We start from the raw sequence: 18,353 nt of genomic DNA on the forward strand, positions 1-18,353 counted from the left end.
CAGGATGGAATTATTGTCAACTGCTGTAAGCAGGACTACTCTTGTGATTGGTCTGGAAGCTACAAATAGCATGGAATGGAACAGCTACTGTACAGTTTGGAGTGCCTTTTGATTGACTGATTATGTGCCAAGTTGGTGTTGACTCTTAGGTACCACATAGATTTTCTCAAAGATGATCTGTCCCTAACCTGGTCTTTCAGGTCTTTCAATGGTGCATTAACTGCCACTGTAACTAAGTCCATCCACCTTGCTGCTGGCCATCCTCTTCTCCTTTTTCCATCTACCTTTCCCAGTGTTTAGAGTGCCTTACCATACCTTTATTATATTCATGACAGTTAGCTACTAAACTGGATTCAAAGACAAAACCCTGAACAGTTACCTAAACCAACATTTTCAGTTATAATAACCTCACAGTTATATACAAGATCCTTAGAAAAGGTCAGACTTTCCATGCTGCATTTTGCTGTTCCGTGATGATGCAGACAGAGATGAACCTTCTCTGTGGTGGCAGTTGTCCTATGGAATGAACTCCTCTCTATGCTATGTCAGTGTAATGATTGCCTATTCCAATAAAAGGAGTCTCATCAGTAGTTACTAGAGAAAACTAATTTATTGAATGAATAGTATGCAAAGTACGAAGAAAGCTGAGAATGAGCAAAAGCGCGCCAAATGCAAACTTAAAAAGCCTTGCTCCCGTTGCGAACCCTCCCCTCAGGCTAGCATAGCAACCCCCCCCCCAGATGCTAGCAACCGTTAGAATCGGCCTGAGAAAGTAACCTTGAACAGCAGAGATAACCCAAACATACATTCCAGAAGATCACAAGTCAGCACAAAGGAAATTTACCAGCATGGCCAGGCAGGCACGCAACTGCAGATATGACATGTGAAACGTTACGAGGAACCATAAACATCGGAACGGGAACATGACAGTCAGTTCTGTGTGTTCAAGGCATCTCTTAAACTCTTATACTAGTATTCTCCAGCAGTTAATTTCCCCTAAAATTCCATTTCCATTCTGACTGATGAATTGACATTCAACCTTGTCTGCACATGAGCTCAAAGTAGTGTACATGGTGCTTCTTCATCCTGCTTTTCCTTAAAATAACAACCCTGCAAGATAGGTTGGGCTTAGATGTTACCCACAAAGTGCACTTCAATGGTTGAAGATGGACTAGAACCTGGGTTTCCCCACTCCTAGACCAATACCTTAACATTGTTCTGCTTAAGGTTTGGTTGGCATCAATGTTGATGTCATGTTGGACATTGCCTGCTACCCTGTGAATGTGGAGCTGAAAAAAACAAAACAAAACAAAACAAAAAGCTACAGTCAAAGCACCAATGGATCTATGTTTAAAGATATGGGGAACATTTTTTGAAGTTGTTTTATTATGAAATTGGTTGCAAGCTGCCTTAAGAAGCATCTGATCAAGTTATGGAGGAGTAAGTAATTTAAATAAAGGAGCAAGTTATAAAACTCTGTGCACATAAGATACATTGCCCTAAAAAAGAAAGATCTCTGAACAACTCTGAACATTCAAGCCTACTTTTGTCAGACGTCCTTGGCAAATACAGTCTGGTGTCAAAGCCACTGTAGATGAGTCGCCCTGCTTCCATTAGCACATATTCCTTCAGAAGCCCATTCAGTAGGAAGGTGTGACTCCAATCCAGGAAGATGGTGGATAAATTTCCAATTATGATAAATGGTGATTTGTACTGAGGAACTGGCAAATAAAAAGAGAAAAGTTAGTTTATTTATAAATGAAAAAATGCCTCTAGCTTTAAGAGATTAAATATATCAATATAAGCACTGGAGCCATTTTCTGACTCAGTTATGGAAAGGCAAAAGCTTCTGTGAAGAATTAATTTTTCTATATGGGGTGCTGCAGGAACAGGACAGACTTACCAAGTATTAATATCTAGCACTTTAAATACTACACTTCATATACTTGTATTTAGCAATTCTTACCTTTCCTTATTATCAGGAAGACAATGCTTTCTTGCAATACAACCTTCCCTGAAATTACAAGCTTCCTTGCTTTCTATGGGACTGTCGTGTTATTACTTAATACCTATTTATTAATTAATCAATAAAACAGCAACTGGACATTTACATTTTTAATACATTCCAGTATTAATTATAAGAAAGAAGCTATCCAAATCATTAGCTACAGTACTACTGATGCTTACAAGCGTAATTTTTGTTTAGTTAGTAGTTTCAGGAAATGGATGATTATGGATTAAAATAAAAATGGGTCCAATGAAATGAGTCCAATGAAATAAACAAAATCCATGGGTGTCCCCATTCCATACTGCTGTGTGTCCTTTTTGGGAGTTGATGACAGAGATAGGCAAGAGGCTGAGCGATTGTACTACCAAACTAGACTAAAAAAAAAAAAAGACTTCTGTAACACAAGGAGTTTTGGTTCTGACTTCCCAGGAATTATATCTACTTTTACTCTGTGTGCTTTATCTTCCTCCCTATCCATTTGTACTTTATACTATCCGATATTTTATTCCAGTGTTTCTCAGCCTTGGCAACTTTAAGATGTGTGGACTTCAATTCCCAGAATTCTGGGAATTGCCAAGGATGAGAAACTTCTACTCCATGGTAGTTGTTGTTGATCTTTTGGAACTCTTCAACTCCCCCACCTGCCCTTCCCACCCAGTCAGTCCTGTGGTCTCAGAAACCTGGGTCTTCTACTTCTACCCTGATTCTTGAAGTCTGCAGGTGCTGTTTGGTGTTGAGCTTCCCTGACTGTTCCTCAGTGGCTTCACTTAGGACTTCCTCCCATAAAATTCTTTACCTTGCCAGCCTCTGGAGGTTTATCCTATTTTCCACCTTTCATGACTGTGTTTCAGGGTTACAGCACCACAGATATTATTGTGGCTGGAGGTGTGACTGCACCTTCTAGTTGCTCTTGCTGAGTTGGCACTCGCTTGTCAGCTGTTCTCATCTGGAACTGCTGTTGCTTCAGCTCCAGTGCATTCAGCTCTTTCTGGGCTGCTTTCTTCCTTCTTCTTCTTCCTGTTCCATCCTCTTTCTTCCTTTTTCCACCACTGCCACACTTCCTATTCAGCCAATCCCTCTTTTTAAAGAGCCAGCACCCCAAATAAGGCATGGGTAGAGGAGGGAGAGCAAGCCATTTGTTTGCTGTGTGTCCTTTCTCTCACATTCCCCCTCCTACTTCCCCCAGAATCATTGGAACTTCTAACCCCTTTGATAAGAGTGAACTAACTGGATCTGAAAAGGGTTGAGCTTTGACTGCCATTGCAGTAACTGGGAATATTCCATAAATGTGACAGGAAAGTAAAATAGTTAACTTCAATAGTAATAAATATATATTTTTGCATAGTGAATCAGTAGTTAAGAAACTTTATCTATGGTAGTGAAGTTCTTCCTGCTCGCGTCAAACTTTCTATACTTTTTAGAAAGTACATTTTTCTACATTTTTTAGAATGCTTTCCTCTCAGATCATTTATTTCAAAGGTAAAAAGGCTCACAATAATCCAGTATGATACATTGTGCCAATCCACTTACTCAATCAATAGTTTAATTCATCATTGCAGAATCAGAAAGCTAATCTTTAGCATGGTCTAGTGGTTACGGCAACGGGCTAGAAACCAGGAGACTGTGAGTTCTAGTCCTGCCTTAGGCCTGAAAGCCAGCTGGGTGACGTTGGGCTAATGATTCTCTTTCAGCCCAACTCACCTCACAGGGTTGTTGTTGTGGGGAAAAGAGGAGGAGGAAAAAGTATTAGGTATGTTTGCTGTCTTGAGTTATTTATAAAAATAATAAAGGCGGGATAGAAAATAAATAAATAAAAATATAGAAATTTCTTGTGAGTTTGTGCTAAACAAAGAAGAAAATTTATCAAGTAGTGACCTTGTTTTTTTTTAATTATTATTATATCTTCAGAACCAACCAAAGAAAGTGAAAAAAATGAACCTCTTGAGCACCATGCAACAAAGCTTTTAATTATTATTGGAAGAGACTTTTATTGGATGAAGTTCAGTGCTGAATAAAATTATACGAGATTGGCTAGAGAGAAACTCAGCTGGGTAATATAGTCCTATTTCAATTGCTTTTGTTTAATTTTATTTCTAACTGTGGGAAAATATGCTTCAGCAACAGTGAAGAAATCTAGTATCAAACTACCACGTTGGATCCCTTAGCTTTATCTTTTTCCAGATAGTGTATCTGCTACTTCCATGCCAGCTGAGGATAAGCAAATGCTTCTGCTTTCGCAGCCCCTTAACACACCACAAAAGCTGCATAGTCTGGAAACTATGTAAGCAGCTAAACCTTTTGACAAATTTGGTTTTTAATTTTTCAATTTCATATTTATCCCCACTTTTAATTTTTGCAAAGAACAAACAAATCTGTTACTATAAACTGCAGAACATAGTAAGACTAAATCATTAAAATTCATAAACTGGGCACTTTCAGTCATCTGTCCATTTAAAAAAGCTACCAAGTAGACAGAAATTAATGGCATTTTTGAAAACCCAGCTATCAAAAAAAATCCTATTAGAAGGAAAAACTGATGAAGGTTTTTGATTGTGATATAAGGCCTCAGTACCCTCTTATACTGTTCTAAGAATTATGCAGGCTCAACCCTTACTGGCTATGATCAGAAACAAAGCACTCTTAAAAGTGATGGGAATCAAATGCATCCTTATTTTTGTCTTTAGAAACTCACCCTCTTTTTCAGTAGTAAAAGTGATCCATTCCGAAGTAGTGCTTCCAACTGAATTGTAGGACACCACTCTCAGCTTGTAGGTGGTATAAGGCTGAAGGTCACTCACGTTGGAATGCTGATTATTTCCTCTATATCTCACTTCAATAGGTCCAGGCTTGCAAACTCTTTCTATGGGCAGTAACCAGGGAAGGCAGGATGTGTACATGTGGAGTTCATACCTATAGGGAAATAAGTCAACATTAGTAAGCAACAGATCATTTGGGTTCACATATCATACTCAGTTGTAATAAGATTTGTTTCTGGTTTAGTTGATGAGCAATCCATTCACTGTGGTTTGTAAACCATAGCTTATGATGTATGTATATGTGAACCCAGCTAACTGTGGCTTACCCAGCGAATAAGCAAACCATAAGTTATCACAATATGTGAACCCAATCCCTTCTGGTAAATCTGGGTTTATCTTTCCCAATATCAAGCTGTTGGTTAAACTGAAATGATGGCATCCAGCTTAATTGCTTTAGAATTCTATATATCCTATTCATTCTACTTATGTGCCTGTACATAATTTTTTACAGGAAAATGGTATGTCATTATTTCAGTGACGCACTGAAATAATATTTCCAATAATTAGCAATGAATAAAGACAATTCCCATTGCCTAGGCATCAATCACAATTGTATTTTCAGAATCAATATCAAATTGTAATTCATCATACTATATTTCAGAAGCCTAGATGTAAATGTATTTTAGACCCTTAGATTCTACTTAATATTTTCCCCCAAATTATGGATATAAAAATAAGAAATAAGAGATAATTTAATCTGTATACTTTTAAGGAACTGGTTTTAATTCATCATTTGCCTTTGAAAATCCATTTACAGTTTTAATTACAGTTGTGATGTGATTGTCATGAAGGCAAGAATTTACTAAGCTGTATGCTCACTGATCAAGCTATATATAAATAGCAGCAAGCTACTGTTATTCTTCCGTATAGCTATATATTGGAAAAAATGATCCCAATTCAGTAAACACGGCTGTCTGTAAATAACCTGATGGAAGGCTGAAAACTAACTAGCTAGTTAGTGTTGGGTTCAGGAACTTAATCCAGTCATCCGCTTCCCTCACAGGGAACCATCTTTTTGAACAAGCTGATGTATACATTCTTTCTGTAGTACAGTAAAGGTTAACATATATATTATCAGATTAGCTTTTGTACATCAAAACCTGTTTCATGAAATAGGTAAGTAAAGTGCTGAGAAGGAGCAGGGATTATACACACACATCCCTCTCTTGGTGAAGGAAGATTGGGAAAGGAGGAAAGGCCCAGAAATAATGAGACGAGTGAGACGGTAGTGAGCATTGCCACAGCAATAGCTGGGTGTGAGTCTCCAACCATAGATTTTAGCTGATTATATTTGAGCAGTTACCTTCTCACAATGCCGTTGGGTTCCCGAGGAGCATCCCACAGGAAAGAAGCATTTCTTGAGGTCAGGCTGTGTACATGGGGAGAAGGCTGCTGGGTGGGTGGAGCTGGCTGTGTGGTAACTTGCGCCATTGGTCCCTGGCTGCAGCAGTTGAAGCATGTGCAAGCCTCAACCCCAATAGAATAAGTGGTAAAAGGTTTAAGTCCATGGATTGTTTGTTGAGGGGTAGTTCCCTCTGAGAGCTGAAAAGGACAGAACAAGAGCAGAAATGGACACTGACATGCAAGTAGCCTTTGAACTATACAATGCTCAGCTGGACAAGCTATATATTTATTTATTCATTTTATTTTTACTCTGCCTCTATTTTTTATAGCTCAAGGAGGTGTACTCGATGCTCCCTCCTCCTATTTTCCCAACAACAACAATAAGAACCTCATGAGGTGAGCTGGGCTGGGGTGACCGCCCAAGGTCACCCAGCTGGCTTTCAGGCCTTGCAGAGGACTCTCAGTCTCCTGAGTTCTTGTCCAGCATCCTAACCACGACACCAGACTGGCTGTCTATTTTTATTACTGAAGGATTAAATTCAGAATGTCTGCAGACTCTTGGCAATTGTATGCTTGCAGGGAACTCTGTGGAAAGGTGATTGGCAATTACAGCATCTGCACCAAAGGACTCAATGGTTTATATCATCCTAGATCAGCAGTGGAAGGACCAGCTGTGATCCTAAACAGCAGACAATCCAAAGTCCCCCTTTTGCAACCCTGAGAAACCTCTCTGGCCATGTTTGGTGAAAAGTGAAAGCAGTTCCATGCCATTTTGAGGTGGGGGGGCTAAGGAAAATGCCCTAAAATAGACATTATTTAGGGCACACATGCCCTAAAATAGACATTATCATGGTTGAAAAATAAAGAAAAGCTTCCAAGTCCCTCTCCCTGCACCAGCCCTTTCCTGCCCACATGTGTGATATAGACAACTCATTTGAAGGCTTCTATCTGCCCCCCCAAGTGTTAATTACCACCAAAAAGGTAGCCGCTGAGCCAATCCTAGATAGTTTTACACCAAAAAAGGCATATAGCTCCCTCAGAAGAAGCAGTAACTAAGCCAGGCCCTGAATATTAATACTCAAACTGATAGACATGGTTGGTAATCAATAGTACTTCTACTTTTTTTCATCCCCCAAATTTTGTGCAGATATTTTGACAAATTCCACAATCCTTCCTTCCCCTACCCATCCCATTTTTGGGGGAAGGGTTGATTTCACTTATTTTCTAGTTTCAAATCAGTAACAGTAAAGATCTAGATTGATACATGCAATACCTGTATTCTATGCAATGAAAAGAATATTAAGTACAATCCTGTAACAACAACAACAACAACAGTAACAACCACCACCACCACCACCACAAATTTCATCAACTCAAAGAGTTTGATTAATACCGACCACTTTCTCCTTTCCTTTGGTGTTATTGGAGAAGAACCTGTAGAGAGTGATTATCCCATTTGGCTTCCGAGGAGGACGGATGTTCACAACAGCAGAGGTGGAAGCTACTGTTTCAAATGAAGGGGCAGGAAGTCCTTGAGGAGGGGCTGGACCTGTCATACCTTTTGTCCAACTGCTAGCAGTTCGGCCGGCAGAATTAACTGACCAAACCTGAAAAACAGAATAGTCCTAAACCATCCTCAGGGAAAAAAAATCCACACTATCACTTCTGTCTTTGTTTATTCAACCATTGTTAAAATAAAAACAACAACAACAGAGAATGTGATGTCACCTTCAGAACAAACTAAATTTGGCAAACGTTTTTGTGGGCTGCATCCAAATTTGTCATATTTTTTTATTTTTTTAATTTGATTTATACCCTGCTTTTCATTTCTTGTGAGCTCTCAAGGTAGCTAGAATGAGAGAATGACCTTGCCTTGAAATGTAATTTCAGGTGGCAGCTGTGGCCAAGAGGGCTTTTCCACAGCTCCATCTGGTGCATCAGTTGCATCCCTTCCTGTATTAGGAGACCCTTCAGACAGTCACTCATTTCCTAGTCACCTCACAGCTCAACTACTGCAACACGCTCCTTATGGAGCTGCCCTTGAAAGCCACTCAGAAGCTTCAGCTGGTCCAGAATGCAGTGGTGCCAGCAGCGATGGGCAAGCCTCGGTCTGCCCATGTAACACCTCTGCTTTGCTTGCTGCGCTGGTTGCCAGTTTGCTTCTGGATGCGATTCAAGGTGCTGTTAATCAGTTATGAAGCCTGGCCCAGGACCAGGTTATTTGAGGGACCTGTAAGTACAAAAGCAGAAAGAAGACAAAATAAATAATTATTTCATACATTTAAGCTACAGATGACTTTTCATCATTGGTACTTGCTTTTATTTTCTTCTAACTCACAAACCACCCCAAAGTATTTCTTGTAATAAATAAATGAAGACTACACACACATATTACTGTAGCTGAAGGTAACACATTATGCTTTTGACAAAAGGGACTCTAGCCAATGATAGCTTCTACCATACTAATAAATGTACTAATACATAAGTTATTGCATGACTGTTTGTATGATTCAGAGACACCTGTCTACATCCTTGAAAATAGACATGCTATATTATCACAAACTGAAATGATTTTCCTTGCTTTACTGAAAATGCAATCTTAGGCTTAATTTTTCACATTTTAGCAACAGGCACACAAGTAGGATACAATATGTTAAATCTTACTTTACTAAGGTGTGTACATAACTCTGTCTGTAGATAAGTAGGTAGTAAACAGACACTGATAGGTCAAGAGGTCAATTTCTGGGTGAAAGACAAGTGCTGACTACTACATGCCTAACGTGACTAGCTGTTCCCCTGGCCCCTCATTCATTTTGATTATCTGAGACATCTGGTTTGAATGCATATTCTAATGGGACTAGGTCATGCCTTTTCTGTAGCTGATATGGGTCCCTGAAATTTTCTTGAAAAAAGGAGCTTGATCTCTGCAGATTTTTTTTAAAAAGCCCCCTGACCTGTCTTTAAAAACAAAACAAAAAAAAGGAACACCCCCCCCCAAATTATATTTAAATGTTAATATCATTGGTAACTCTGTTTTTATGTTTTCATTGTAAACCCAATGGTTTGGTAGCCAATGGACTAGTAAATTAAATAAATAAACTTGTAATGCAGCTGAACACTAGATGAATTAATTGCTTGTTAATGCATGGTGAACAAAAGTGAGTTTATTTAAGGATTCTACCATTTCAAAGTATCATCATACCTATCATTTCATTAAGATCTCAGATGATGAACTGGCTTCTCAAACTTTCAGGATTGACATGCCATCTGGATAAATGCTACCACAATGTGATCATAGAATAGCAGAGTTATAGGGTGGACAAATGGCTGTTCAGTTTTTTCTTGAAATCCTCCAGTAATGGAGCAACCACAACTTCAGAAGGTAGGCTGTTCCATTGCTTGACAGCTCTCACAGTCATCAAGTCCAGCAATCTCTCTTGTTCATTCAATGTTCATTTGACTTACTGCTGAATTATTTAATGCTACACTGAGTAGCATGGAAAGGTTATAACACAGAAATGCAGTAACCTTCTAGCATTCCAGATCATTTGCATGAGATCAGTCAGCTCAAGTCACAACTCTCCTCTTCTCCACAGATGCCTTTAGTAGCACAACATGCTCAGTCCTGAGTGCCTGCAGTAGTAAAAAAATCATCAGTGGAGATCATAAGAGAGCTGGAGCTGAGTTGTATGTGAAATGTTAAGGACACAGTGCACCTATGAATCAGAGTTACCCAAGCTATTAACATTTAAATATAAATAATCCATGGTTAAAAGCCTTGCATATTTGTGTATTTTAGTAAACCTACATATCCAGCCTACCCTTAGTATTCTGTTTATTCATATTCAGCTGACGATACTGAACATGTAATATTAATAATATTATTGAACTGATAATAAAGCAACAATCATATTACTTAACATACAATCTTTATTCACAAGGCTTTTGCAAGTATTTTATGTTATTATCTTAATCAGTGCACATAGGAAGGGGGCTTCAGTTCTAGGATTCCAAGATCTAATAGCTAAAATTGTGTCTGATTCAAAGCTCTTTTTTAGGAATGGCTTTGTTTTTGTCAGCTTCACAAAACCAGGGTGATCTGCACACTATATGAAACTCAGCAGTTATTAAACAAGACCTGCAACAAATCTGCATGAAAATTAAATTTTACTTTCATCAAGGAGAGAATAAACATATGGGAGGATGTATAATCTTATTTATCAAAGACCATTTGTATAATTAAACACGAATATCATAAAAGGTTGACTTAGGTCATCATTTGCATGAGTAAGTAATTTGTAGAATGTCAGGTGTAATAGATGGAATAGATGGATGTGTGAATATATAGGGTTAAATTAGGCTCAATAATAGTGAAGCACACAGTGATCAATCAGAATGATAGATCTAAATGGCAATACAAGGGGACTGTCTGTGTAATTTTTAGTATTAAGTATTCCTTAGTAAGCTTTCATGTTGAGCAGTTCTGACTGTACTAAAACTTGCTCTTATGCTATCTCTTCTAACTTTCTGCTGTAAAATTTGAATTTACTCCAAGTTGCAAAAGAAGCAGAAGGTCCTAAATACTTTCATAAAGGAAGATTTAACTGTGTAATGATTCTTGTCACTGTGGGTCTAGCTTCAATTGCAGCTGAGGAGCCACAAGTACATTATTGGGGCTAGAAGATTCAAGAAAAGGAAACCAGTTTTAGTGGGCTCAGCTGTGCAGCTGATCTCTGAAAGCCATTTGTAAAATATTCCATTGAAGTCATAAGACTATTCAATTGCAAGAAGATGGCCATCTAACTAATTTTTTTTTCAGGGATCATGTTCTTTCTTTGGAATGGTTGGCTCTTAAGTGAATTGTGAGAGTCATACTCTTGTACAGACTGAAGATAAAGAATACAAGAAAATTAGTTTTAAATGTTGGGAGGAGGAGGAAGAGGAGGAGGAGGAATAATGATAGGCACTGATTGTATCCAAATGCGCAGGGTATTTCCATACAGCATATACATGCTTCCCCCACATAGGCACTGAAGTATAGTAGACAACCTATCCTACTGGAAGAATGGCTTCTAAATATGAATTATGGAATGAGGAAGAAATCTTGTTGTTCACCTCTAGGATATATTTAATCCTTGAACTACTTCTGACAATGAAATTAATGGAAGAAGTAAATCATAGCTAACCTAAACCATGTTGATTGTATGGTGTTTTAATTTAATATTCTTTGTTTTAATTTTAATCCAAAAGTGTATTAGTGAATTGTATACCACTCAGAGTCATGTATTGGAGCAACCTATAGGCCCTGTAAATAAATAAATCAACACACAAACAAATTAGTTTGTCCTAATCATAGAAAAATGATTGGCAATTTTGCAGAAAGGAGAAGAAAAAGACAAGAGATAAAATGGATGGATGCAATCAAAGAGATTACTGGAATGTCCTTGGAAAAACTGCAAGTTATTACAATGGACATATCAAGATGGTGAATACTTGTCCATGCAACTATCAAGAGTCGAACTCAACTCAGTGGCACACAGCTAGCAAAAAGTATAACTAAACCTGGTTCCAACCTATTAAAGGAAGCATTTGGAAACAATGTTATCATATACCAGTTCATGGATTTGTTCATTTACCCTAATATTGTTGACAGCAGCTTAGTGCTTCAGTGTTTGTGCTCATGAGTTTAGATACATTTATTGACTACAGAAATATACCCTTTGAAACCGCAGAATAAGACTGACCACTTGTGTGAATGTTATATAATCATTAGCATGTCAAGTGACATGGAGGGCCAGATATGAGAGAGAGAAAGAGAGAAAGAGAGAGAGAGATCCTGTAAAAGTGACAAATGATTGGTATTAAAATATATATTATCTAAGGGCATATGTGCACTGCCAGTTTGGCCTGTCATGTATAGAGGCCACCAAGCATTTGGGGAGGGTAGGAATAGATGTTGTCCTCCACTCACCTCCAGCCCACCACAAATGAAACCTCTGCCTATGTTTTCCTGCTCTGTGTTGAAAGTAGTGTTTTCCAGATTGTGCTGATAAAAATCTCAGTTTTCCTGTTGTGCTTTGCTTTCTTCTAGGCAGCTTTCTGCACTTTGACTGGCTAGGTGTTTAGTAGCAGCAACATCCCCTCACTTGGCTCTCTGGTTCCTGCCCTGCAGTTTTCTAATCTCTGCTGCAGCTCCTGGTAGCAATGGCGTTCCAATAACATCATGGTTATAACATTTGCTTGACATGCAGAAGGCCACTGGTTTGAAACCCAGCAGAACCATTTTTTTTATTGCTATTTTTCTTCTCCCGAGCAACCCACTTTGCTGATGAGCTTTAAAAAAAAAGTATATATATTAAGTCCGCCAGTGCACTGATGCAAAGCTGGAACTTCTTTTTTGTTTTGTTTTGTTTTACTGAGCTTCCAAATAGTTAAAATGAACAAATAGTTGAGATAGTTGGGATCTAGGGTGAAACTCTTGTACTTGAAGTGACAGGAGGAATTATGAGATGTTGCATCAGTTAATTTGTTAAAAAAAAAAGTGGGTAGCTCAACAGGGGAACTGTGTGGTTGGTGGGTACAAGGTAGACAACTGCCTGGACTGAACATCTGGCAAGTCCCTGTTGAAATGTCCCACTAATTAATCTACTGCTTAAAGAATGAAGTAATTTTAGGTACAGCAAAGGAGTATTTGTTTGGCGGTTGAAAATATTACTTCCATAGAATCTAGTAATGGAACATTTAGATGACTCTCCTATCCAAAAAGTCAGTCCAAATGATATAGCAAGGGATTGTGCTACAGATTTCAGCCATAAACTGTGGTAGGAAAAATGGTTTCAAGCAAGCATTCCTTTGATGACTGCTTTCAGCAAGTGTTCCACTGTTTATAATCCATATTTGGTAAAATTGAATGGAAACAATATGAGAATTTTTTTTAAATTGAGTATAGATTAAAGCAGAATGAATTCATCTATCCTTTCTCATAGCTGTTTATCTGGTGGCAAACAGAAGCACCTCTGATCATGCTTAGTTATACATTAAGTTTATGCAAGGTAGTTATTATTCATTATGTTCACTATACAATAAATTTTTTACTTAAATTAATTTGGTCTAAAACCAAAACTTCTTGATTTTTAAAGGGCAGTTCCAGATCATGATAACATACCAGTGTAATATTAGCAAGTTAGAAGTTAGTAAAAATAAAATCTTTTCATACAACTTCCAGGTTCAGAAACAGCTATAACATTACTATCATACACATTCAATTATTAATATAAATTTATAAGAATCAAATCGTTCATATTTTTAAACAACAGCATCAACTAGAACATTTATTGATGAAGGTGACATGGTAAAAATCTTCACCATATCCAAATTATTGTAGATTATCTTCCTGTGATTAATGCCCTCTATTTAAACTAGATTGGCTTGTAATTAAAACCTTCAGTGTTTCTGGATCCAGGCCTGCTAAGTTTTCCTGATGAGAAAATGGGGAACATTTGTCTGTCAGACAATACAACCTGGTGACTGAACTCTGGGACATAAATGCCATTCTAAGACAAAAGATCTTTTTTAAAAAGCCAGTTTCCAGAATTGGTTGATTTCATGACAGAGGGATAAATATATATATATATATTTAAAAATAAAAAAGGTAAATCAAAGTTTCAGACAACCCTTGTTCCTTTTAAATATTTCATTGCATCCATAACAAAGATGGGATGTGAACATGTTTACCTCCAAAAGACAGACAATTTAATAATTTGTTCCTATTGGTACATAATGAGATAGTTAAAACATTCCCAGGAGAGAGATAAGCAGATATTAAAAGGTCTTTCCAATACCTGTAATGACTAAGGGCAACAGCTAATTCAATAGATTCGATCAAAATCACTACTTCTTTCAGGGCTGCTGATTTATTGCTTTGGCTGTAGTTAGTCATCACTCATTTTAGTTTGCTTTTCAGAGCTCATAAATTATGCCTTATAAATAAAAAAGATACAATCAAGGAAACCATATCAATTCATATAACAGCCAGGGGATGTATACACTCCCCTGGCACTCACAGTAATGGCTTTTTAAAAGGCAGGCCTATCACAGTGTTTGAGTATGTCAGAAACAAACAACCCAAGAAGGTCTTGCCCTAATGAAGCATTAGCAGATTCATAACTACTGTATCTGTATGTATGAAATTGCCATAATTGATCAGAAACTTTTATTTACTTGAACAATGGTGCAAAGATTAATCACCAACTTCATTATTGTACAAAGATTTGCAATGGGGTAAAGATCAACAAAAATGGGTATTTTATGTTGAGATTCATTTTCTCCCAGCCGTCTCTTTCTCTCTCTCTCTGAAATGTTTCACAGAGACCAGCCCTCACCAACCTGCACCACTCAGAAACCAGCTCAGCTAAAGACTGATCAGCAGTCAGCAATCAGCTATAAAGATAGGAGTCCAGTCAGTCCCTGCTCAGTTGCCTGTGGTCTGCATAGCAGACCACCTTGCCTCTGAAGATGCCCTCTGCAGTTGCCAGCAAAATGCCAGGAAATCTGTTGTCTAGACCACAGTCACTAAACCCTGTAGCCCAACACTGCTCAACAGATACTGGCTGTGAAAGCCTACACCAGTGTATTTCACAGCTGTGTTTGATACAATAAGAACAGTAATGATCTTTCAAATATCTGAATAAATAATGGCAGTTTTATTTATTTCCTGAACTGAAATCCAATATGAAAGCAATTCTGCAGGGTTCCCCCCCACCAAAAAAAAAAAAGCTCCATAAATCAGATGCCACCAGTGAAAAGACCCTGCTTTGGTAGACAGCAACCTCAGCACTAATGATAAGCATCACAACTTAAGCATTTTTAAATCAAAGCTTATTGCATAGGTATTTGCATTAATCTTTGTATTCTGTGTTTTCAGCCAAAATAGAAAACTGAACTGTTGAACCCTTGAGCACCTACTTTGAAACTGATTGACAAAATGAAATAATATATTACTCTAACACGGGAGACATAAAACACGCTGGTTGATCAAACCAAATCGATCTAATCCAGGGTCCCCAAACTCTTCAGCTCATTGATCCCTTCATGAAGTTTCAGATTGTTCATTGCTCCCTGAACATTCATTATATGAAAATAATTTAATAAATACTACTTTAACTAATAGTACTATAAATAATAATAATGATAACAACATCTGCCCCTTGGGTAGTCCCAATGACCCTTGGGGGGGGGGGTTTGATATTGACCACTTTGGGGAACCCTGAATTCTAATCCAACATCCTATAGGGGCCAGGCAGAAGACTGCAAGAAGCTCGCAAATAGGGCATTTGTATAAAAACCTGTATCTGCCCTTGCTCCCACTCACCCACTCACCAACTCACCCATCCACATAAGACACAACTTGTATCTAATACTTTAGGCCAGCCTTTCAGGTTGGTCTTGGTAGTCTTTGCCAAGACCCAAGGCTTTAGAAGAGCCCATCATCAACCCAACATGTCCTTCTTTATGCAACCCCATTTTCCTACTGCATTAATGGAAACAACTTTCAGTAGCTCTATTCAGGCATTCACCGACATGTGAAAAGGGGAAAACAAGGTAGGGGTGTTCATAGAAAACCAGGCAGGCAATTGTAAGCCTTTTTCTTAACTCTGGAAACAAGTAAAAGTAATTAAGGAAAATGCATAGACATGTTTGTGCAGATTCTTTTAAAAATTAAATCCACAAACTGATGTGGAATGGAGTGCAGCACAGTTAATATCTAAAAAAGAGAATGTAAGCCACACCACCCTAAGCCACACCAATCTTCCTCATGCTGCCCCAGTTAAAGGAGTTTGTTAAAGCTTCAGAAATAGAAAAAAGAAGAAAAGATACTAACATTTCTGACCTCAGTTGTATTGTTAATGTCAGAACCATCAAGCTAGACTCTGAAGATGGACAGCATTTTTTAAAGACCTTCATTCAGTTGGAGGAAATTTAGTTGCATTAAAAACTTTATGGCCAGCAAACAAGCCTCTGAGAGAGATGCAGAAGAATCAATATGATCCTTAAGTGAAAAATAAATCTGGGTTTCATCAGCATAATAGTGAAAGTCAGTTCCTACACTTATGAATTAGATGTCTCACAGGCAAAATATATATTGTCAACAATAGTAAGTCTAAGAATAGATCCCTGAGGGATGCTACACATGACATCTGTGGAAGAAGATTACACACACGCTTGCTTTCTTTCTTTCTTTCTTTCTTTCTTTCTTTCTTTCTTTCTTTCTTTCTTTCTTTCTTTCATACATATACCTGCCCCACTTCAGGATAAAATAGATAACTGCTGGCAGATATGGCTTAGTGCACTGTTGACTAATTTCAAAGCAGATGTTCATAAAGATTTCATTAATAAAATAACAAGCAAAACAAAAATGAGTGAGCAATGGCTTACAGTTTATTTGAATACTTATTCAGTGTGCTTGTGGTTGCAAGTGACATCTAACTTTGTGGACGTTATACAGTGCTATCAAACTGGATATTTCTGCATAACATGTGGAAGTGTTTCTACAACCCATCCCCATTATTAGCAAGCTCAGAATGTTTGATAGTTTCAACTGTGGCGCTTTGGTGAAATCTAAATTTCTGAAAAGGATAAATTTAAACACAGTAAGAATCTTTAAATAATTCAGAAGCAAAAAAGAAAGTTGCACTTTTGCTTAAATCTACACTTGAAAAGTGTAACAGTCTTTTATAAATATGGCCATACTTTATAGTTCAATATAACAATCTGGAGCAGCATTGTACAAAATGATAGGTTGTCCTTGCTACAGTGTGCTATAGTCCATGTACATGTTCTTACAAGGATGTATGCTAGAATGAAGAAACGTCTAGATTCCTATCTTTTGACTAATTAAAACTAGAAAACCGCTAATTTAAGTGTACATTAACTTGTGTGTGTGTGTGAGAGAGAGAGAGAGACAGAGAGAGAGAGGAGTGGGGAGAGATTCCAGCTTCTAATGTGAAATGATGAGTTCTGGAAAACATTCTAGCAGTTTTCTCACTGCTAGTTCACTGAAGCTCAAAGAAAATGGCATCATTAGAAGTAGGAAATCAAATAATTGAAGAGCCATCATCTGGATGAAAGACAGGCTCTCCCATGATGTCAAGCACTGACAGGCTCAAAATACTCACTAATCCCGCTGAGGTTTGCCTTGTAGACACCATCTATATCCCAGATGCAGCTATGCAGAAGCACAAGAGGCATCCAATCAGTGAGAAAACTGTCCGAGTTCCCTGGGTCTAAGGGTTTCTCCAGCTCAAAAGACATTAGAAATAATTACTGGTGTTAGGGAACCATTGTAGCCTCTTGGTTGTGACAGGTCTAAGAGGCCTCTGGATATGCTACATTGCTCAGACAATATGCTAACTGTAATACTCCTTATGGGGATTAAGCCAGCCAACAAACCAAGACAGGGAAATAGATACATGCAAACCTCCTCCTCCTCCTCCTCCCCACCCCCCGATCTGGGTATGCCTAGACCCTGTGTGGGAAGGAGTTACATCTGCATCAGAACTGGAGTAGAAGGCACTCATATCCATTCAGCATTGTGCCCCTGGGAATTTGTCAGCTTCGGTGTATCACGAAACAAATTCATGTATAAAGAGGAATTTCTATGCCATCTCAAAGCACTGTGGTCACTAATAATTCTTCAGAGGGAATACTACCATTGCTATCATACTGTATATTAACCATTTGATAAAGAGAATTTCTCCCAGGAATTTTCACTGTAACCTCCCATTTTCATACCTGATATTCATATTCAGTAAAAGGCAGGAGTGTGCCATCTTTGAATGAAGTAGATGAACCATTATAAACAAGGCTGACTTTGCGTTGATTGGGTAATGGCTGTCTTCGATAAAGCTCATAATGTAAGATGTCTCCATTTGGATGCTTTGGACCAGTCCACATGATGGAAAGAACAGTCTGGAATCCATCAGGACTTGACTGGACATCTATGAAAGGAGCTGGCTGTATTTCAGGGGGTGCTTCAAGAGTCTGTACAGAAGCCCATTCACTGGAAATGCAGCCCAGAAGACTGCAAGCTTGCACTTGCACTTCATACCTTTACAAACACAAACCAGAAATGAGGTAGTAGAATCTAGGCTTTGCACTGCATATAAAGGTAATATAAAGTACAGATG

The 18,353-nt window shown here is 38.1% G+C and overlaps 1 protein-coding gene across 1 annotated transcript in view; it reads right to left on the minus strand.

The window, feature by feature from the left end:
- Positions 1 to 18,353, minus strand: part of USH2A (usherin) — a 513,845-nt gene that overhangs the window by 11,499 nt on the left and 483,993 nt on the right. Inside the window, exons 63-67 of the mRNA XM_063288775.1 lie at positions 17,959 to 18,274; positions 7,566 to 7,775; positions 6,128 to 6,366; positions 4,701 to 4,918; positions 1,545 to 1,721 (exon numbers count right to left, since the gene is read on the minus strand). Of these exons, the coding sequence (XP_063144845.1) occupies positions 1,545 to 1,721; positions 4,701 to 4,918; positions 6,128 to 6,366; positions 7,566 to 7,775; positions 17,959 to 18,274 (1,160 nt within the window). The remainder of the gene's footprint in view (positions 1 to 1,544; positions 1,722 to 4,700; positions 4,919 to 6,127; positions 6,367 to 7,565; positions 7,776 to 17,958; positions 18,275 to 18,353) is intronic.

Source organism: Candoia aspera, chromosome 1, assembly GCF_035149785.1.
Source record: "Candoia aspera isolate rCanAsp1 chromosome 1, rCanAsp1.hap2, whole genome shotgun sequence".
Classification (NCBI taxonomy): domain Eukaryota; kingdom Metazoa; phylum Chordata; class Lepidosauria; order Squamata; family Boidae; genus Candoia; species Candoia aspera.